This window comes from Macrobrachium nipponense, chromosome 31 (genome assembly GCF_015104395.2).
Source record: "Macrobrachium nipponense isolate FS-2020 chromosome 31, ASM1510439v2, whole genome shotgun sequence".
NCBI lineage: Eukaryota > Metazoa > Arthropoda > Malacostraca > Decapoda > Palaemonidae > Macrobrachium > Macrobrachium nipponense.
In genome coordinates this window covers 22,654,640-22,678,913 of record NC_061093.1, presented here as the reverse complement: position 1 = coordinate 22,678,913, position 24,274 = coordinate 22,654,640, and the positions used below count along the sequence as shown (strand labels likewise).

At 38.5% G+C, this 24,274-nt stretch overlaps 1 protein-coding gene across 7 annotated transcripts in view; it reads right to left on the bottom strand.

Annotated features, from left to right (window-relative positions):
* The window catches only part of LOC135206688 (deubiquitinase DESI2-like), a 68,996-nt gene that overhangs the window by 7,349 nt on the left and 37,373 nt on the right, over positions 1-24,274 (bottom strand). For 2 of the 7 annotated variants that reach the window (XM_064238095.1, XM_064238096.1), the window contains 5 exons: positions 17,431-17,533; positions 14,590-14,729; positions 11,642-11,714; positions 8,967-9,060; positions 1,366-1,507 (listed from right to left, as the gene is read on the bottom strand). In XM_064238095.1, coding sequence (XP_064094165.1) covers positions 1,366-1,507; positions 8,967-9,060; positions 11,642-11,714; positions 14,590-14,718 — 438 coding nt within the window. In that variant the 5' untranslated portion in view covers positions 14,719-14,729; positions 17,431-17,533. Of the gene's footprint in view, positions 1-1,365; positions 1,508-8,966; positions 9,061-11,641; positions 11,715-14,589; positions 14,730-15,403; positions 15,420-17,430; positions 17,534-24,274 lie in introns of all 7 variants that reach the window. The other 5 variants (XM_064238092.1, XM_064238098.1, XM_064238094.1 and 2 more) reach the window with 3 other exon arrangements.

Below are 24,274 nucleotides of genomic sequence, written 5' to 3'. Positions count from 1 at the left end.
AAAAAACTCAGGTATGAGCATTTTAGAAGGGTTTTTTGGTTTTGGTGTTTGAACTATCAAAATACACAGTAATAAGCATTTTTAGAGGGGTGTCATATATTCGCATATTTTAGCCATTCGCAGAACTGTAGTCTGTATACATACTACAGTACTGGTCAAGACACTGTCAGTTTAACCCATTACTTACTGAGGCTGACTGAAACAAGCAGTCAGGCATACCCTTGACAGAGTAAATGCAAGGCACACCTAAATTGTAATATCAACAGAAGTAGTCAATCCCACATATCAAATACTACAGTGCACATTTTCTGATAAAAATCAATGTCCACTGATCAAAAGTGAAAAACAAAAAAGGAAGAGATGGTGTGAGCTAATTTATCTGCTCTGATCATCATCATCGTTACCAGTTTCATGTTTGTTTTATAAATTAATTTTATTCTAAGAGAATTTTCTGCTTAATTTCCCATCCAATCCCAATATCGTCTAAATTGTATATCTTGTAACTATTTTCATTATTTCATATATGTAATACACATAAAACTAAACCCAAGTCACAAGCTTATTAATTATGACAATGATTCTATAAAGGTAAACACTATGAATTTCAAGTAAGGAAATATGGAACTACTGTATTGAAAATTAAATTAGGCAAAGAATACTCCCTAAATATATTTGATCCCAATAAAAACAAGGTATAAGAGTATTTGACAGTAAGAAAGGGGGGTGCACTCTCTCCTCTCTTGAACAAAAATCTTATCAATTATACAATTACTGTTTTGGTAGATTTAGTTGTTATTTTATTATTCAACCCTGTTTGTCTTAGGCATGGGCAAATGGGGGTTTTATTTATATAGACACAACACCATCATGATCATTTCATACCATCATATTCATTTACTTTTTATCATAACAGTTTTTTAAACAAAGTTGACAACAAGTAAATGAATGAAGCATGTCACAATTCATCATACAGTTGGCGACAAGTAAATGAATGAAGTGTGTCAAAATTCATCATACAAGTAATTTCTTTTTTTACTTGGACTAACTTATGAAGCTAAAGTGATTAACTAACAGCTGGCTATCACAATTCTAATTCCAACTCCTTTAAAGAGACAAGTCTGAGGTCATCCGCAGTACAAGATTTTGTTCTGTTTCACAGATAACTTTTGAAAGGAAATTCTGATACATTTCCTTTTAGATGTCATCATTCAAAATCTAGTGCTTACCTTACACAACTACATGGTCACAAACTCTGAGTCACTGGGCATTTTTCTGGATAGCTACAAGCTCTACAACTGTGGAGAACAATACTGAAATCGTTACATCCTATGACAAAAAAAAATACCTCTCAACAGAATGACTCACCTGTGTTAGTGCAGAGGAAAAATGATTACAATTTTTATTCATTAGGTGGTATCTGTCTCCCCTGAAGTCCTTGCCTAATTCAGCAACTATCCTTTTGATGTCCTCTTCTGTAAAGTCTGTATGGCCTAAATGAATGCTCTGTCTGAAAAAGACAGTAATATCAACATTACTAACTGACAAGATATGTACATGTCAAACCAGTGTTTTCCTATACACTGAAAACTCAACATTTAATCAACCTATTCTAGTTTCATCAAGAATAAAATCATCAAAATAAATCATAATAACTACCAGGAAAAATAAAAGAATTTACTAATAACTGACATCAAGGATTAATATATTTAGCATGCATTGTTTAACTTTATTTAAGGAAATCACCCAAACTTTCTAAAACATCAGCATTTATGCAGATGATTATAGTTTATCAATAAATTAGTTTCCCTATTATCAGATGAGGTAAATACCCACGCAGGTAATTTAAGAAATATCATGTTAATTCTCAGACCATATAATAAATAATGTAAGAGACCCATGATTACTGAACATTACAATAATAAATCAAATGAAATATGCAACTAAACCTACTCTCTACTTGACATTATTTCAGCTAATGCACCAATTTAGTATACAGATCAAAGAATCTCTTACATTCTTTCATTTTTAACACATGTTACATCTATATTAGAAATGAACTTTTCTCTGGATTGTTTACTTTAAACTAACTAAGAATCAATCCTTTTATGCCTACCTACATTCAAGAGCACTAATGGACAAAATCTTTCATAACAAATGTTTTCATTACTTGAAGTAGAAAACAAAACTGCAAAAAAAAATCACAAACCTGAAGTCCTTTACATAAGAAATTACTTTCAGCATAGGCTGGAACATGCCCGTTAAATTCTTGAACGAGATGGTTAGGCAGTAACTGTCTGGTATGTGGGTAGGCCCACCTGCCCGGATGTAAACACTCTACTTTCCTTTTCAGCCCAGGTTTCAGATTGAGGGGTGGCATGAGGTGGGCATTAATGTAAAGGACCTCAGGTTTGTATAGTTAGGGAAAATACAATTTAACGACCGGAGTTCTGCACACTTGGGCTATTCCTCCTGGTCATAAGAGCATGTAGTAGTCCCCTGCTTCTGACAACTTGATTGGAGTATAGATGCTGCATGATCAAGTCAGACTTTTGGCCATTTTCGAATGAGTGAGGAATTGTAAATCCAAAAAAGGCCTGGGAAGTATATTTACAGTCGGAGGCATTAATGCAAAGTTTTGGGAAGGGTTTGCATTATTGCCAGTCTCCTTCCTCCCATTGCTAGAAGAGGGAGCGGGATTGCTTCTATGATTCTGATAAGAAAAATAGAAAGGAAGCTCGATGTGCAAGCTTACCGTATCAATCGTCTGACCAGCCAATGTAAGTTCGAGTCCTATCCTCAACCTGAAGGAAGAGGAGTAGAAGGACAAGGAGGGGAAGGTGGAGAGGCTAGTCACTCTTACATCCTTCTTACCTCTAGAAATGCACACCATAGGCGAGATGCCACTTGTCCAAGGAAAAGAGGTTCCAAGGACCTGTGGGCAGACCCTAACGAAGAAAGATATACATATGGTCGCAATGAGACCTCATTTCTTTTCCGGTCCGACATACTCTTTGGAGTGATGAAATGTACCCAGTCACTAGACATAGCCAGCTGCAGAGACGTCTCTCACGATCTCATAAGACCTGGAGAAAGACATGTCTTTGGAGACTTGTGCATTGGCAGTCTGCAGTGGAAAAAGGTATCGACGCTCAATGAAGGGTGTCGATCCTTCATAGGTACAGCAACACACCAGTAGGACAAAATAATGACTGATCTGGATCAACCAATACAAAGTCCACAGCACAGGATATCACGAAGGACTTGGACTTATTAACAGATGCCGACTGACTGTGCTGCCGTGCATACAAGACATAGTCACAACATGACACCCACCTTTTGAAGGGTGATGCTGAGAACAACCATACAAATCGTCTATCTTGTTTGCCAACGATGCTGAGAGATGAGATGATAATTCTCACAAGGCATGTGTACATTAGACGAATAGACGAAAGTCAAGTGCCCTCTAGAGACCGAGATCCCTATGGTGGCAAGACATTACTTTCTCATCAGTAGTTGAATCTCAACCAAGCAGAAGCAATACAATATTACTTAATGAATGACTGAGGTGAATGTGGACCTACGTCTTCACAGTTGAACCGAGAGAAGTAAACTGTCACGATTCTGATCATAGAAAAATACCGTTGATAAAACCAGCCAGTGAAGACAGCTCTAATCCCTGTTGTTTTACAGAGGACTGAAAAAGTTATTCCGCTTTTTCATTGCTGCTTGGCAAGAAAGTCAGAGCCTGCAATGAAGGCGGGGAGTCTTTCAGTAATGAAAACACAGGGATTGTACTGCCTGAAGAACTGCTTCTTATGGGTTGGATCAGGGAGGAAGTTTCTATTTACTCTGGAAGCAGAGCTAGTCAGGCAGGGAACAGGTGAAGTCTTCCGTTATTCATTTACAATTCGGGGTGAACAAAGAATAATTGGACACCTTATGAATTAGGAAATGTATATTAGAAGATAAAATTCAAATTGTCTGAAGACAATCATTCTGAGCCCTCACAGCGGCCGGTGAGGAAGGTGCGATGGAAAAGAAGACCAGGCTACAGACTTCTGTTATACCGTGGGGTTAAAAGAAAGATGATAAAGTCTAATGAGATATATCTGTCTGAAAATTCACACAACAGCAAATGTGGTATAGGAGAGGTGGCATTATGCAAGAATTCTGAGCCAACCAGAGACCTAAGTCTGTGAGTGCCGGGCAAAGATTCGAATTGGTAGTTAATCCTCGACAGAGGAGAAACAATACCAAACCGAAAAGAATCTTGGAGAGCGAGCAGTACCGAGGCAGAGCTGTATACCACTCGCTCGACTCCTATACTGAGTTGCCTGGTAGTGCATTCCATGATAGAATGCATTCAGCTAGAACCATCAAGTGCAAAAAAAATACACCCGAGCATCTGTATTTTAACCGAAAAGGGAAGGAAGAAAACCCTCCTGTTCGGTAATGATGCAAATGCTGTGGTGTTGTTGGGAAACAATACCACTAGTTATCTCAAAATCAAAACCGGTAACTCTTGGGAGGCCTGAAAGGCTGTCCTGAGTTTCAGGTACATTAAGAGAAGGTACTATTTGCCTCGGTCACATACCAGAAGAATTAACTTAACAGATATGCACCTGCTACTGAAATATACTATTGTACGTATTTGTAGGTTCCTGTAAATCACACTCCAGCCTAATTCTTCTTCATTCGAGGGACAAGAATAAGGACTGGAAGCAGATCTACTTCATTCTCTAATGAAGAGACGAAGGTGAAGTTGTCGCGAAGGGAGACTTCTATGGCAATAACAGGATACTGAAGATGACTTGTTCAAGCCGAACTGGTTGTTCCCAAACAGCAGCACTAGAGAGGCGTTCGAACCTCTTGGTGCTATCCATCCTGAACAGACTGACGTATGTTCGGTAAGATCCTCAGATCGAACCAAAAACTTAGTGTCTCCGGTTTGAACTCTGAGGAGTAGACTCCATAGAATTCCTCTTATTTTCTTGTTCATTACGGTATAACCAGGAAGTAGAGGAAAAAAGAGGAGGATTGATTGTTCTTGCCCACACTTCTCTAAACTTGCAATGTTCTCACTCTGTTAAACAAAGCATTCATTTCCTACAACCGTTTTGTTCAGAAGAACGTGAGCAAAAGTCGACCGGAGTAAATGCAGTAAAAGCTAGTGAGAACTTGCCACATCTTGCTACACATCTATCTTCTCTGTGATCGAACCTCGCGAAGAGGACTACACAGAGGACCTCCACCTATCTCCTTCAGATGCCTTGTCCTGAGAGACAGTGACATCGATCTTAGCTCCTGAAGAATAGCTATTCCTGGCTTTCACAGGTGGGTCCGAGCCACCAACACGGCTCGGTCCCTTCTCTTGCCTCTTGGGGGTTGTAAACTCGGAAACACCCGTACAAGAGTATACCCGACACAGCCCTAGTTCCAAGAGCAGGGCCCTTGGAACCAGACACAGGGGAACGAATGAACCTGGATCCAAATTCCTGGAGCTCCCGAGACACTATATTTTGGGGATAGTGTCCAGGTTTCCGCTCGGGAAGGAGCAGGTGAGCCATAGAGACAGCCAATTGCTCCCTCCCCAAGGAAAAGATGCACACCCATAGAAGTCTCGTGGCAAGACTGCTTAAGGGTCAGAGAATACCTTCATCTTCTTAGGACATGGAACCCTTAGAAGAGGGAGGTTAGGAGGCGTCAGATGACGAAGATGAAAGACAACGACCCCATGAAAACTCGCTGCAACACGGGAAGGGAGGGTGCTATGTCATGGTAAGAAACCACACCAATCAAGAGCAGAAAGTTTGTTCGTTAAAGCCAAATACTCAGCTTGGGAGAGCTGTCTCGCCCTGGTGACTTGTCTCACCCTAGTACTCGGCAATATGATAAAGCCAAGCACTTGGCAAGCGCCAGCGAAACCAAGAGATTTAGGTGCTCAGTGAGACCCAATTATGTATTGTAATACTTATTGGGAATGCCTGTTGCCCGAGTGTTTGGAAATCACAGAAAACCAATTCACTCTGTGAACAGTAGAAATTCCAAGGAATCTAATGGCTTAGTGAGACTCCTGATTCTCATGATAACAGTTACCGGGGATGTCTGTCTTGGGCGAGTGTTTGGAAATTATAGAAAACCCCAACACCCTGAGAATGACAGAAATCCCAAGGAATTTGAGCATTCAGCAAGATTCCCAGTATTGTAGTAACAATTATCAATAATTCTCGTCTCGCCCAGGTGTTTATACATCGTAGAAGACCAAAAAACTCAGAGAATGCTAAAAATTCCAAAGAACTCAAGAGCTTGGCGAGACCCCCGAATTTCATCCAACAATCATTAGGGTGGGGCCCCTCTTCGCCTCCTGTAGAAGTCGAGGAGGAACGAGCATAAAAACCAGTCCTAAATGCAAGCATTTAAGACTGGAATGCGAGTACAATTCAACAGAATGTATACTCGAGGCTCCCAAAACGCAAGAACCCATAGGGGACTGGGAATTGAAATCTGTCCAAAGGACAGAAAAAGCCAGGGAAACATAGTCTCTAGATTTGACATAAGATCCTTCCTCGATGACGTCGGCGTACGTCTGGCAGGACCCTAAGATACCGCCAGGAACGTAGTCCCCAGACGCTGAACCTACGGAGAGCACTCTGCATGATCCCTCCTATTCACCTCACCCCTCCCAGCATAGCCATAGGAAGTAAAGGGAATAGGTGAGGAAGACTGAACGCTTTCGCTCGCCTTGCTAGCAGAACTAGCAGGAGAAGCGAGTCACGGGCAGCCATCAACCTGTGGCGATGGCCACAAAACGAGTCTAGGAAAGCATCATCGTCTAGAGAAATGCTTTCCCAAGGAGGGTTACGAAGCTCTCACACGGCAGGTCTTTGCTGCCACCGAGACTGGTCGGTCATGCAAACGTGACCGTTGTCTGGGAGGGGTTGAGCGTGCACCTGACTGGAGAGGGCCGGTAACGTTCTCCAACATGTCCAAGTCCTCATCCAGGCCGAAACCTCTCAAGAGGACCGAATAGGGGACCCCGTACTGGTCTCATTGACTGCATGGTCCCACTGGACCGTCACGTCAACCCTGGGAACCGAGCAATCACCGGCAAGGCATGAGTCACCTGAATGACTCGCTCCTTTCTTCCACTCCATGCCTGAGTCGTGACAGTGAGCGGACTCAGCGTCACCGACTCTGGATGCATGCGAATCCGTTAATTTACGTCCACTTGGGGAAACTTGCAAATGAGCGCCCTACACGGAACTAGTCTAAGGGGCAGAACCTCTGGGACTTTCAGCAGAAGTGCGAACCGAAACTTGCACTTCTACGGCTCCTGACACACTAAGCCCAGGGGACAGAGTGACAGTTCCTGTTCTTAAAGGAACAGGCGAGCCAGCAGTAGACCCAAATGCCTCCTCAGTTAGAGGAGACAGACCCTTAGAAGTCCCATGACGAGATTTCTTAGGGGGGAGACTACCTTCTCCTTCTTCAGCAGGGAGCCTTAGAAGTCAAAGGGTTCAAGGCTGATGAAAAATATGATGATTCCGAAAAGGAAGATGACAACACTTGGTGGGCTCTCTTCCTCCTTGACTTCTCCAAATTCTGCAAGACTTCTTCTACAGGATGAGGTACATTTACCACCAGGAAAAGAGTTAATAATCACAGGGCAACAGTGAAGGTTTTCTCCAATGACAAAACTCCCAGATAGCAGCGGCAAATGAATATGATTTCCAGTAGGGGAACATACACACACTCGAGGACCAATATCACAGCATGCTACAAGTCACAGGTATAATTCCCAGGTTAGGATAGTCAACACAAAGAGATATCCAACCATCCACTGCTGTAATCAACTATCACCACTGTTAGCCTGTAAAATAACGAAAATATGATTTATAAAAAAATAAGAATACTCCTCTCACATCCAAGGGCACTGCTCTCCAAAATAAGAAGAGATCCCTCAAACACCAACACCACAAGCCCCCTCTTCTATCTTCGTTCAATAACTAGCGAAAGGATGCAGGAGATGAGAAAATACCAGAAGAAACAAAGGACAAACTTCTGAAGTTCCCCTCAGTAATTTCCAAAGCGTAAGCGTATATTTCGGATGAATACATGCCTCATCCTAACGTTAAAGGGCAAAAATATGTAATAAGTGTTGGCACACCCTAGCCGCCAACCTTTAACACAAAGCAGGTGGCTAGCAAGGCTATCACAAAAAGTGGGTTTGCATATTAATTATTAAAGTCAATTAATTATTAATATCAAACACAATATATACATATTCATTCAAAATAACAAATCAAAGATCCCACTGGGAAAACTGTAATTAATGGCTAATCAGCAAGAGTTCACAAACATGTCTTCAGCGGAAGACGGCCAAAAGCAAAGTGTAGTGTTTACATTTGGGGAGGCAGGCCTACCCACCTACCAGACTGCCTAACCACCTTGTTCAAGAATTTAACGGGCGAATTCCAGCCTACGCTGAAAGTAATTCCTTATGTAAAGGACTGAGGGTTTGTATATCATGTAGGAACAAATAAGTATCACATTACTTCATCTAGTTGGAAGTGGAATTGGAATATTAAATTTTTTCCAAAGGCCAAGTACTGAAACCCATGAGGTCATTCAGTGATGAGAGGGAAATTGAGAGTAAAGGAGGTTTTAAAGGTTTAACAAGGAGGAAAACTTTGCAGTTGCACTATGAAACAATTGTTAGGAGGGGGGTGGAAAGTAAGTTGGATGAAAGATACTATGAACAGAGGTACAGTAAAAGGAATGCAAGGAGTTGCAGCTAAGGGCAAAAGAGATGCTGAAAAGAACCTAAAGTAATTCATCTGGTAAATAAACCAATGGTACTTTCCACCAATTAATCAACTGTGACACCAAGGCTCTATTTCCTAATGAAAATGTCCATGGTATTACATATCAACAGTCACAATTATAATGCAATAAGCAAAACTTACTTGAATTTGAACTGGTCCCCTAGATCTTCTGCATCTCTTGGAGTTATTTCGAACACACCAGAGAATGGAAATGGATGGCCTCCATATGCAAATTCTGTGTGCAAGATATAAAAGCTATAACGGTAATACCGGAATGTTGCTTAGGAAAATGCTTACAGATTTTTACTACCAAATACACCCTCCTTACAACTATTTATAACAATGAATGCTTTTATATCAGTTACTTGATTATGACTAATTCAAAATTTTTATAATATAATTTATTTGCATACTTACCTAATGTTAAGACAGCTTATATCACCTTGTCTATTGGCACAAAGATACAAGCTATCTTTAACAGTAGGCAGCGTCATCCCAAATTATTTATATTACCAAAGCAATAAGTATACTACATAACATACAGCATAACAGAACAACACACACACACACACGGCAAGCTGGCATCAGAAAAAAAAAAATCTTAAAAAGTGCAATACTGCTGTCTTGCCTTTCACCAGCTGACAACCGTATTAATACAATTAAAATATCAGATTGCTTTGACGATATCTTCTTAGCATCATACAGTATTCCATTTATTAAAGACAGGATTCATTACCTAATAATGCAAATGTTTGTTTAAAATCTAGCATAGATAAGTTATTCTTTCCGTTTTACAATGTATTTACCCTCTTTGGGACCTTGATGTTCCATGGCCTACTGCCATAAATTTACAACTGTTCATCTTATTCACTGTCAATACCTTAAGTTGCATTATAAGACTAGTATTCAATATGATATTCAAAGTAAACTGGAAAGCAAGCAAAGAAAATGTTTGTGCTTTATTTTTACACTTAGCACCTGGCACAACAACTGTAAACACTGAATCAAATCTGTTCAACCACTCAGTTCATAAGAATTCTAAAAAATACCAATCAACAATCGCAGTAAAGATCAGAATAATACTAAGTATATACTATAAGCATTCATGAAATGTGGGAAGTCATCTCCTGCTATCCCCCGAGCAATGGCAGACATCGCAAACCTCTAGTTTTATAAAGCAAATTAATTTTACAAAAACCCACTGCTAATAAGCAGCCCACTTTCATGGTCTTCATGAACCATAGATGCTCCACTCTGATCCATAAGAACACTGTCTGTAAGCTGTCAACACTGCACATGCTCCTCACTGATCCCAGGGTTCCAGACAGTCAAGAATCTCACTTTTCATGTAGTATGAACATTAATATGTCCATGGTAGGGGGTCTTTCATATCTTTGTATTTGCTTTCTTATGTTATTGAGTTAACAAGTTCCCCCATATTTTTCATTTGTTAAAACTTCCTTATGTTCTTTTCACTTCCTCATCAATCATATTGATAGAGTATCTTTCTCTGCCAACTTCTCTTTCTAACCCAAGAATTTTTTTAACTTACCCAACAATCCTCGGCAAACATTTTAAAGCCATTCTTGACTTTACTCCACAGAATGCCAATTTGCATTTACAATTCCTGGTTTTATTCAATACACAGCAGCTTTAATAAATGTTACAAAATTTAAAATTAATACTGGTTTACTGATCTGTATTATAGATCAGGGTCAGCATCAGTGACTATTCAAATGCAATTAAACATCAAACAAGTAGAGGCGGCAGCCTTGTCACAATGAGTTACTGTACGTTATAATCAAGACACTGTAGCAATTAAGTCGGCTCACAAATTGAATACAACCTTGAATTGGAATTCTAAACTTTCCTGAAAAAGCATGGTTGAAACTCATACTATCTTACTGAGTTCCCAGTACAGAGATTACAGATTTTTTACTTTATTTTATTCTTAGAACCCCATGAACTCTAAGTTCATGCATAGTAATGTTTTTGTGTCTGGAAACATGGATCAATGGGGCACATGCAAATTTATAGTTAACCAGCCATTGGATGTTCTTCTTTTAAATTGGGAATGAAGTGTAGGAGTCACGAAGACTATGAACATGGACTAATGTAAGTAATTGGGTTGAAGAGGAAATAGTTTAATTTTTAAAACTAAATGCTTAATTGTCCAATGCACAACATAGTATGAAAGGATGTCTTTGGTAAGGTTTAGTCAATTGTAAATGACACATTAGTATGACCTATACCACCTGACATTTCTGCTTGAGGGTTACCAGATATGTATATCTTTCTAAGAAGATTGAATAACTAATACTTCACGATATAAATCTAATGGTTTGTTCACAGCAAAACCAAAATCAGCGATAGTCCCAGGAGTACAATGCTATTAGTGTTCCCCTTCTCCCTGTACTACATAAGGAACCTTAGCCTATTCCTGGTACATCAAAGCTATTACAATGCCCTGTCAATATTAAGCCCAGACTAAAATTTCACAGACGCCTACAATGTAGTTCCAAGGTAATACAGATCTTAGGGATTTATGAGCCAGGCTTCACAATGAAAACTAGCACATTTGTAAGGATGAAACTGACAAAAGGATTCTTCTGGGTTCTTATACTACCCAATTACCTGTAACACTTAAAAGTCAACGCATACGTATAAGGTTATCAAGAGTCCTTTACTAAAAAAGCACTTCACTGCATAACTTTTTTTGTGATAAAAGTATGCCACAAATACCATTAGTGGAAAGTAATAGATAAATGAAAACTAGCTACGTATTTTGGTACACGAACATTCCATAATCAACATACCTGTGCCATATATTTCTACACCAGAATGAAATACCCCTAGACCGATGGAAGATGTATATTCATTAATCCAATACTGAAAAGATAAATTATGAATTACAAAGCTGCAGCCTTATTACAAATATAATAATAGTGTATTGTACAGTTGCAGTACTTCATGTCTGACAAATATGCAAAGATTTATAATGGGCAATTCATAAAACAGAAAAGGATTTCAAGTCATTTTACTTAAGGAGTCCTACATAATTTACTATTTATAAGATGAGTCAAAAAGAACCCTGAATGTTAAAAACAAGTTTATCTCAAAGTTCTGCTTTTTGCTTTTGGTCCTTATCTCTTTAATTCTGATTCCTATCATTTGCATATCTATAGTACTTTTCCTGACATTTCTTTTCTTTAATATCTTCACTGCTCAATGCTGTGAATAAGCATCTGACTAAAATGCTAAACATATTGAGAATCTTGCTAGAAAATAACCCACGCACAAACCATGAAGTAAATTGATTGCTTAAAATATGAAATGCTCCCAATTGGGTTATTGGTGGGTCGGTCAGGAAGTTTGGTCAAATTCTCCAGTATGTTAGGCAGCAGCTTGCCCGAGAAGAACCTCAGGTACAGAACTACTTAGACTCCAAAATTTTTAATGACCTGTGTAGATCAGTTGGTAGCGCCCTTGTCTTATATCTGAGAGACCTGGGTTCGATCCCGATGTGAGTCAGAAATTTCTTTCAGTGAAACGCATGCTCATGTGTTGATTAGTTCCATATGTACACATATGTCTATGTAATACTAAAAGATGGTTTGCCTTTGCATTGTACAATCAATAATCACAGGAGTCTGTAACCAAGTTGGATATGATTATGAAGATGAAATACATTCCAAAATGCATAACTTTAGGCTCACCAGAATTTTGCACAGTACAGTATTTTATATCAATATTATAATATCAGGTTTGAGATTGAGAATATGTATATATATACTATAGGTATTTACACTGCATATAGTTAACTGAAAACAGCTTATCTCTGTTTAATGATGCAGCTGATATTTGTTACCTCAATAATTAATACTATACTTATATTCTCAGTAATGATTTTCATAATATTATTATCACGCCTAAAAGAAGAAATGTATTTGTAGGTTTTAATATAATTCTAGAAAAATATCAATTAAGCAGTTCTAACTAAAAGCAATTTAACCAATTACATTAACAGTAAAATTCAGGTATTCAACGATCAGAAAGCTACAGTTTTCAGTTTTCATCAATTAAGTTTATAGTACATTCACATTTGAGTAATAGCCTTATCCATACATGCTTTGGTAATGGATTTAAAATAAAAATCAGTCATTTAGTGTAAGTAACATCCATAAATTTATTGCATACTTTGAATTTTGAACATAAATATCCTTCTTGCTCTTAAATGATAACCAAAACTGGAACATGCCAAGTTAAAGAACTTTGACAAATCTGAGAGAAGACCAATGAGATTGGATAAAAAGTAAATGACAGCGAGTATGCAGAGGGGCCAAAGGGACAGCCAAGAACCTCTGGTATCTACAGTGAGCTGAACAAGGCACACTTTAAGTGATACCATCTTATGGGGCAATCCCTGAGTAAAGACAGCGATGGTAACTGGGGCATCAAACACAACCCATATCAAACACAATCCATCAGTACTAAATGTATTCATGTTATGCTTGGAATTATCAATGACTGTTTCATCAGCATCACTAAAGATCTAAAAGTTGAATGTTAAAAAAGCATCTGTACTCCAAGTGATGGATCCTAATTAAACATTTTCTGTAAAAGAAGTTGACAGACTTCTAAAATTGCTAAGAAGTGAGAAGCTAATGGAAGTATACCTTCAGTTTGTCTGATGATGAAGCAGCAATAAAATTCTGGAGACTTCAAAACTCCAAGTAATTTCTTAATATAAACATAGAACAGCCTTAATAGTACAAAAAGTATTGTCATACACTACTTACTGAACTTCTATCCACTTGAATGCTTAATTCTTAGGCTATTACATATTCTTTATACAAGCTTGAATGCTTACTTCTTTGGATATTACGTACTCTTTTCACAAATGTTATCTCTGAATCAAATTAAAACAATTAAGAGCTATTCTTTACAGCTTCACAACATAGCCAAACTAACCATAATCCCATAAAGGTGCCTTCAGTGATAAACTGAAGTGACACACAGCAAGTAATGTTATCACTTTTCTAGCAGCAGCCCTTTGTGGCCACAGATATTTTACTTCTTCTTGTCTTTTACATTCTATCCATTCCATTTCTTCTCTTCTCACTTGCCTAGCCAACTTCCTTCGTTAGAACAAATACTTCATCCACCATATCGAGAAACTCGTCTAACTAATATGGTTAAATCACTTCAATAACAACTTTTCCCACAGTCAACTACACACTTGATTTCATCACTGAAATTACCAGTACCCCATACATCTCTTTTTTCATAAGATAAAGGTTGAAGTAAAAATAGTATAGTAAACAGTAGTTAGCTAACCAACTGCACTGTATTCATCGTGCAGGTTAAGCTGATAATATAACAACATATGAAGTAAGCTACTACATTATAAGTATCTATCAATGGTAATTATACTTCAAACTCTTTTTGCCTGTTAAAGTACTTACTGAGTTTACTTCACCTTCATCAGAATAAAAGTAAAAATGAAGAGCTCTGTGCATCATATGGACATAACTTTTCTAGTGAAACAATTTCTTGCACTAAAATAAAATAAAACTATAAAAATTATCTACTACAATGAAAAGATGCAATTGACACTAACTAGAGTTAGAATTTACAAGTATAGTGACTGTAATTTAATGGCACACACAAACTCATATAATGTCTAAGAACAGAAAAAGTCAAGACTACTCCAAAACTATTCAGTATTTTCTTCTTATTTGACATAAATAGAAATTATCCTTACCATATCATACACATTGAGAATAACAGGCTGACGGGCCATATTGGTATACCCAATGTCGTCTGAGTCTTCGGCACTGGGACCCAGACAGCTGGCAAATGGCAGGCGACACGACACCGTTCCTTCCGACATTCATAGAAAACCTGTCAAATAAGGGCAGATGTGGAACGAGGTTCCTACTCCAGCCCTCTGGTAAAACTCAAAACAAAACAAAAACTACAATATAAATAAAACAAAATAAGGGGCTAAGCAGTCAACATGCTTTAGTTTAACAAGTTCATATCCTTACATGAAAGTCACAAATCAATGAAACCTGTAAGAGGTAAACCAGGCAAAGTAACGATTGTTTATAAGAATTATATCCACACATTGCCTTACTAACTGTACAAAATATAAATCATTGCATGTAAGAAATTTTAAAATAAAAAGACTCTCCTTTCCTCACTACAGGGACTGCCAACTGCTACAACTAGCAACTACCCAGCCAACGTATGCTTACATAAATTAAAACATGATGAGCATAACTACACCTATGATATTCATAATGACAAGTCTCTATCCTATTTTCAGCACTGGGAATTCAAAGCTTAGTATATATATATATACATATATATAATATATATATATATATATATAATATATATATATATATATATATATATATATATATCATATATATTATATAATATATATATCTATATAGTAGTAATATCAAAACAAGATACAGAACACAAGACTGTCCATCCTAGTAACACCTATAATACATGTATATTCTATCAGAGCTTATACTTCATCAAACAAACATCAAATCTCTTACCTTTTCTATCTCAGCTCTAAAATTTAAAGTACGACACAAAAAATAAGAACTTGTAAGTAATATTTGCGAAATAGTACATTAATATATTTTCATACTAGTACTAGTATTGTAAAATCACTTCTCTTTTATATGTTTACTTTCATCTACCAAAATACTACAATGTTTCTCTGAGATAACTTAATAACAATCACATATAAGACAACATATCTTTTAAATCCCTCTTTGTTTAATAAATACAACCAATATCAATTCTAAGTGTGATATCTTTTAGAACACTCAAAAAAAGAACTCAAACAACTTGAAGTTTTCATGCTTTGAAAATACATGACCAATACTTTGTAAAACCCAACATGAGTTGTCCAGGTGGGGATACCATACTTAAATTACCAATGAGCAATTTGTGATGGCATCAACAAATGAGGAAACAGCACTATACTAATAGTATACGTAAATAAATGGATGTGTAACTCTGGAGCATGGGAGCTGTTTACAAATTTCCTAATGAGTTTTTACTTTGTATGAACTAAAAACTAATTACAGTACACTTATTTACAAAAACACCTAGTAGTATTTAAGAAAGAAGTATCTGTCATCATGCTCTCTTCAATATGAATAAAGAAATACCAAATTATAAGGAATAATTATCACCTGATATTTGGTACACATACACCAAGAATAAGATTTATGGTCCCCATCTGGATTATGTCTCATACATAACTGTTTATATTTTCATCTATTCATAACAAAACCCACAAATATGGACACAGAAAAAGAAACTCAATGTCACCTGACCCCACACACTGGAATACAAACAATATGACATCACATAAGCCACACAGAAAAAACAAGGTTGAGAGTTAAAAATAAAAAAACTACAAAGTAGCTGCATGACCATCAACAAATGGCCTGTCAAGAACAAACCTGATGATCACTTTTGGCCCTGATCAACCAAACAAATACCCGATACCTTGCAAACAAAGACCTCAAAAAATCAGACTTAGTCGTAGTCTGTTGATTTGAGGATAAGTCCCTTTTGACCGTGAAAAGACATTCTTCTTCGCAGAATAATTTTGTTAAGACTCATACAACTCACTAGATTCCATCAGTTCTATGACAATGATTATGGTAACTCAACCTTCATGACTTACACTAAGAGGGTTTGTTAATGCAAACAGCAACAAAGCAGTTACACTGCCCATCTACATGGTGCTTAGTAGGATTACCCTTAAAAGATCCTTGAAAAGGATACATATCCTGTCTTAGGATAAGGTCAGAAAGAAAGATTACCTAAATGCAGGTTACTGGCACCAACCTACACCAACATCAAATGTTGGTTGGTAAACAGTGGAAATGCAGGTTTATCTTTTTTAAACATGGAAGCAATTTAAGATCAATTTAATAATCATTTAAATCAATGTAGCAATACAGTCAACCCCCGTTATTCGTGGACTCACGTATTCATGGATTTCTCTATGGACCTTATATACCCATTATTTGCAGGAAATTCACATATTCACAGTATTTTTCTACGAGAAATATCCACAAATTACTGAATTTTTACATAAATTTCATGATTTCGTATATGCACTTTTGTGATAAAACTATTAAAAAATTAGTACTTTTAGAAGGTTTTCATTGAGTTTGAACTAACAAATTAGGCAGCTTTAAGTGTTTTTTATAGGGGTTCAAAGTATTTGCAGATTCTAGCTATTTGCATGGCAGGGGGTCTGGTACGTATCCCCTGCAAATATCGGGGTCCACTGTAAGGTTGATATACTTTCTGATTGTGAGTTCTTCTCTTATCATGCTATCATGTCAGTACAGTTAGTCTACCATAAAATCTCAAAAACTTTTTTCTTAAATATACTGTTAGTTATTAAATTGGAACTAAAAAAATTAAAAAGAAACACACAGTAAAATCAAATTTTGATAAAACAATGCACACAAAAAAATCACCACAAAATACCAACACCAATTAGGTTAAGATGCTTCAAAACAATTTCCTTTACTGTAACAATTTTTCATACCATGCAATTACACAGCAACTGTATTGAACTAAATAATCACAGAAGCATCAGTTGTCCTTTGAGCGCAGAATGCTACTCTTTATAACTGTGTAAAGATAAAGATCTGAAATGAAGAGAAAGGATAACTCTTAATTCAATATCAGAGCAAGAAGAAATTTAATTTTTCAAACCTTTGCCTACTGGCTCTACTAAATGTTGGTAAATTTCAGAGTACTGATGATGTGCACATAACTTAAATGAAATACATTTCAGCCAATCACACTTCATCTAAACCATCCTGAAGAGAAACAAGTGCATGATCCTAATACAAGCATAAAAAAATATATCAAAATCAACTTTCACATTCCTGGATAATCATGAATTGTTAATTCTCTAAATCAGCATTCAAATTTCTTAATTATTCAATTCTATACCAAACCCACAAGTTCATTGAAGTCTGCCTAAGTGGGACCTGCCGAAGTGGGACCCTGGATTCCTCCAGAAGTACTTTTAGATAGATATGGTACAATTCTAGTCAGACTCCTTGGGAAAAGCATATTGTACCCAAAAAAGAAACTGGACACCAATTTTTTCAACATCTATAATGAGAGATTTAAAATGACCATGTTAGCCGTTAGCCTTGAATACCCAATAAGGAGGAGCTAATGAAGCATTCCTGAGATGGGTGAATGATACTGCCTTAAGTTACTAAGTCTGAATCACACTCTGAATAGTTCCTACACTTACAATGCCAGAAAAATGGCAAAGAGCAGTTTCCTTGGTAACCAAGTCGAATGGGAAGAAAAATAATCTAACAAGGAAAAAATTACAGTGAACCTGAATAAATCTAATTGGTTTCCTAAAAAAATTATTTAATAACATGATATTGCACCCTTGCTACCATCTCAGGAAAATGACAGCCAAAATCAGTTTTGTAAATACTATCACACTTTGGACTCACTACAGAAGAAAGTGTTGACACTAAAATTACGTAAACTGGCTAAATTCTCTGCAAGAACATATTTTTAGTTTTTTATGTTATGTACAGTCTAGATGTAATGGTAACATGACCTTCGTTTCAAGTACTAGCTTGAATGAAGGCATTTAACCTGCTATTAATTGCTATTCTATGGAAAAAATGTGCAGATAAGTAGTAAATGATTCATTTCTGAAATGTTATTGTCATGATACAATAAAAGTTGTATGCATACTTACCTGGCAGATATATACTTAGCTATAGACTCCGTCGTCACCCCGATAGAAATTTGAATTTCGCGGCACACGCTACAGGTAGGTCAGGTGATTCTACCACCCCCCCGCCGCTGGGTGGCGGGAATAGGAACCATTGCCCGTTTTCTAAGACAGATTTTCTCTTCCACCTGTCTCCTGAGGGGAGGCTGGGTGGGCCATTACTCGTATATATCTGCCAGGTAAGTATGCATAAAACTTTTATTGTATCATGACAATAACCATTTTTATGCATTCAACTTACCTGTCAGATATATACTTAGCTGATTGGCACCTTTGGTGGAGGGTAAGAGACAGCTAATTTACTGAATAGACAGGAAACAACATACGTTGTAGGTAATAAATAAATAAAACCTTGGTTCCTATGTGTTTAGACGAAGGGGTATTGACCTCCTAGCTATTGCTAGGGGTCTGCTTCGTCTCAGAGCCTCAGCGAGGATGTGACCTATGGCTAAGAGTTCTTGTAGATCTGTCAATGGGGTCTTATCCACTCACTTTGACAGAATCTAATGGTTTATTTGTCAAAGGGGTCCTATCCACTTACATGACAAAACACCTATGCCTAGTGGGCCATAATTAAGGAGCACAACACCGATCCCGATCCACCTGATCCTCACACGAGGGTTCGTGCTAACTTGAAAAGAGTTATCCCCAAACTCCTTTCAAACAACCCAAATAATAAAATTCCGTTAACTTAAGATTTAACTCACTAGTTAAGGATCAGTGTCGACTCCCTATCCCAGCAACTTATCCGTAGACACGTATAACCCAGAGAGACGTATCTCTCGTAGGTCAACTTGACATCCTTCGTATAATGGGAGGTCAACCCAGAGTTGCATCTCCCGTAAATGACAGCTATATGTACTTAATGACATATTGTTATGGAAGAACAGAATTCATAAAAGCTCGCACTTCATTCGCTTTTAAATTCTCAGCTGTTTGAAGGAATCATCAAGATACTCATGAAGTGTTTAGTGATCACATAGTTTTCAAAGAAGACCAGGGCTTTCTTAGAAATGGATCTCTTATGGATGAAGCCTAGAACCTGGCTGGCGCCTCGCGCTTGCCTGGTTGGCTCCTCGCGCCTGGCTGGCGTCTCGCGCCTGGCTGGCGCCTTGCGCCTGGCTGGCGCCTTGCGCCTGGCTGGCGCCTCGCGCCTGGCTGGCGCCTCGCGCTTGTCTGGTGCCTCGCGCCTGGCTGGCTCCTCGCGCCTGCCTGGCACCTCGCTCTTGGCTGGCGCCTTGCGCCTGCCCTGGAGCCTCACCTCTGGAGCCTGGCCGGTTCCTCCCCACTTGCTAGAGCTTCGAGCTTCTTAGTCCTCTCGAAGATGTCTGTCGATGTCCCCATCGAACTCTCTTATCTGTCCGATTTGTTCGCCTCTAGCAAAATCTAAGCCAGGTTGGAGGCCCACTCTTTCTCCTCACCAGACAATGACAGTGATTCTTGGGACTGTCTGCCTCTGGCGTTTTTTACGCCTGTTATGGCATTTAGCGCCTAGTTGGCGCTACATTGTCCGAAAGTCCTAAACAACCACAATAGTTTATCAGGAGACTTTGAGAAGGGTGGAAGAACCTTCTTCCACTTTTTGAGCTCTCGGCCTCTCCGGCAAGGGGAGGAGTAGTAGTCAACTACATCCATAATTGATATGAAATCTAACAGTACGAGAGATAAGTCTTATTCCGAAAAGGATCCTTCGTGATTACTTCTGTTGCTACCGAGATCTCTTCTTGCATGTTGATGAGGTTTCTCGTTGTAGAATCTTTCCCTATCCTTGCCCGAAGGAAGGGAAGGAGCCTGGAAGTCAAAGGAGACTCAGAGTAGAAATTGGGCGGACCCTCGATTTCTTAGCTCTTTATATATATCCCTCTTAATACTAACTGGGCAGCATTTTGAGCCCTCATCACATTCCAAAAACTCTGTAGGCAAACGTTTCCACCATTTCTTCTTCTGTAGATGAAAATGTAAGGACCCTGTCTGAACAACGAAACTCTATCTTGGTGGAGCGTTGAGTGAGGAACAGAGGGTTTTAGTTCTTTTGCCAGACATTATGCTGGCAAGAACCCATTGCCGAGTTTCCATCTTGTCATAACACGGAATCTGAGGACTCCAAACAAAAAGAATCCCATACTCAGTGCATGATATCCTACTCTTATCGTATAGAGATATCGTATAAGAATCCCGAAGATCTTAATTCTCTGCTACATCTAATTCTCCTTGCAGAGACAGAATATAACCTTATACGCGTTGTTGATAAAAGATATTGACAAAGGTGATTCTTCCCTCTGAAAGGGAAAGAAAACACCCGTATGTGGTTCACAGAGGTATAGGAAGAGGACAGCTTCCCTATTCCCACCAGCAAGATCTGCAGCAAGTCTATGTCTTTACCATGACCTTGCCTTTTACCATGTCTACTGCTGGTCAGTCTGCACGCAGACCGACTCAGAATGGAGAGGTTTTACAGGTCTATATACTGGATTCTAATAGAACCTCCAGAATCTTTGGGAAATTTCTTACGAAACATGCTGTGAGAAGAACGTTATTATCTCTGTGAATCCAATATATCTAAGGCCAAAAATGAAGTATAAAGTATCATCCTTTCTTCCTTTGACGCCCTTTATCTTAACATCTGTTAAGAATTTATATTTAGGGGAAAAAGACTAAAGTTTATTCCCCTTTCTTAAAACTAAGATGGCGTAAATTGTACATCTATTGGGTCAAGAATCAATGAAGTAATCTATAGGAAGCCTGGTTCGTCTTCCCACCTTGCGAAGCGATTATGAAGACTTCTCTCCGGTTTTTTACACTCTCTCCAATAGATGCTAGACATAATTTCACAATATTATCGTCTATCGAGAAGTTTTTCACGGACGTGCAACATATTGCAGTGAATCTCTTAAGAATCGTTACGTTCCGTGTCTGATTTCCGAACAGGTTCTCTTTTGTCAACGCGGAACCCGGGCGAAAAAAGATATTCTGATTCTCTTTGTGATATGAGAGAGCTGTGGCATTGGCCTAAATGCTTAAAATAAATAATTTCATAGTTCCTTGGGATCGAACCCATTTTTCGATTAGAAGGGGAACGAAATCAGGAACGAAACTTGCCGTTACTACGCCTCTGTCAAAGAGGCTAGTGAACTCTAAGGTTAATAACTCGCTAAAACGAGAAATTATCTTGGATGGGCGCATTGCGCCAGGCTGGCACTTCTGGCGCATTGCGCCAGGCTGGCCTCTTCTTTGGCGCATTTGCGCCAGGCTGGCGCTTCTGGCGCATTTGAGCCTTTTTTATGTTTATTCCGTTCTCAGTAGGAAAAACTTTTATGGACAATATATAGTTCCATTCAGGGAAAACAATTTCTGTCACGAAGAGAATGATTCCCAAAAGACTTATCAAACTTATCCTGAGCAATCTTCGTTCTTTAATACGATTATGCTTTTCTAAACATGCTTCTCAAAAGCCTGAGATCAGGGAAACAACTTCTGCCACGAAGAAAAATGATTCCCAACAGACTTATCGAACTTATCCTGAGCAATCTTCGTTCTTTAATACGATTATGCTTTCTACATATGCTTCCCGAAAGCCTGAGTTGAAAAAAAAAAGATAACTCCCTGCCCATAAAGAATCCTCTATAATTCTCTTACATTGCAGTAAACAGAATTAAAACTAGGAACACTTTTGTAAGGATACTAGGAATTCAGTTGTCAACCATAGAGTCAACTTCGGTATATGTATATGACATGATCATACCGTAGTCTTAAGGTGAATTCTCTACTACATTCTTTCCTCGCCGAGGCCGAGAGAGAATGTAAAATCTCCTAACTTCGTTCTTTCGTCAATAAAACGATTGGTACTAGACGAAGGAGATCCTAATGAGAAATAAGGATCGAAGAGAATCATTCAAGCTTCCTATCCGTGGACATAATGCTGTAATCTATGCTTCTATTACTTGAAAAAAGCCTCTAATCAAATAATGCGAGCTCATACAAGTCTTGTCCAATTCCAAACAATTGCAAAGTTCTCATTCTGAAAATCGGTTTGCTGCATATATACAGAAGAGGATGACTTATAATCCTCTTAAAGTAACGAACTAGGAGAGGGAGGGGTGGCAGAACTCAAGAGACTCTCCGAATTCTTGCAATAAAAGGGTTGCTAAGGTCTTGTAAGCTGAAAGACCTGCACCCTCATTGACTTCCTAGTCTGATATCTTCCATCTCTTGTCCCATAATGTTGGGAAAAGAGTGAGTTACCCGAGGAGAGCGCCTCTCATAAGGTAAAGGGTTTAAAGTAGAACCAGCTTCATCCTGACAAGGGTTACGTTCGCCTGTGCGACATCTTGAGTACCTGGCAGGTGAAGGCTGATCCTACAAAAAAAACTTCTCTCCAAATCAAACCAATGTGATAGAGACGAAGTCTCTTATTGCGACCACTAGTCCTCTCTTTCACGAGAAGTATGTTCTTGGGTTCTCTTCCAGAGAAACTTCCCACAGATTCAAACACATCCTGACACGGGCAACAGCCGCCTGTGCGACATTTCGCGCCCCCGTCAGGAAAAACTGATCCCGTGACAAAATCTCAAGAGGATACCTGTTCAATTTCCATCTTCCAACACAAAGAAGCTGGAAATCCTGGATGCTGTAAGAAATTTATAATTCGAAAGTATTTCCTCATTGGAGCCTCGTCTTCTAAACTTCTTCCCATTCGAGAAGATCAGAAGGAGATTAATCCCTTTCCTAAGGTTATTGTTCCTTAGACCTCACTTACTGTAAAGGCGAAGGAATTCTATCATTGAGAGACTGTGACGTCTCCGCTCTATCCTGTGGCACTATCCACGTACTGACCAGACCCCACGTTACTGAAACTTCGTTGATCGGAAGAGAAGCGGTATTCAACGTGGTATGGCCTTTGGCTATGTGCCTTCCCCCATGGCATTTCTTCATGCGCTTTTGGGAGGATCTTTCTTTTAGTAATGATACTATAACCATCCAATTTTCCTCTTTCTTTATTCATAACATAAACGAGATTATCTTGTATATTCATAAGAATCTTCAGTTGATGAATCTTCCTTCTCCTCATCCGCCGAGGGTAAGGAGGTTAACCATAATGGGGGAAACACTGTTTAGGATGCCTTTCCAATGGCTATCCCTGCAGTCTGGGACGTTCTACAGACACTGCCGAGGGGACGCCTGATCGGTGGGGATTTCTCCATAACCTCCGTAGGCTTTCGACATTCCTTCTCCTCTGGGCCTGTGAGCTTGGAAGAGGTCTAGGCCTGGGAGCGAGATGAAGCCGATCAGACGCACCCTCCATTGCAATGGGGAAACACTAATTCACTTCTTACCTTCTAATAGCTTGCTTTTGGAGCTATATTCCTTTTATCTTCAAATTGCAATATGAATTTGTAGTTCTGTAAAGTAAGAAGTGATGAGGATACAACACTACTAGTACTGTTAATGATCTAACTGCTCGTTAGTATGAGAGCTATAAAACTTCTAAAGGAAGCGTAACTAGTTTCTACCCGTTTTCTGACTTCCTCCATAAGGAAGTTAGCCTCAATCAATTTAACTTTTATTACCCATTAATGAATAAATATTAATATTTCCCTTCTTGCAAACTATGTAA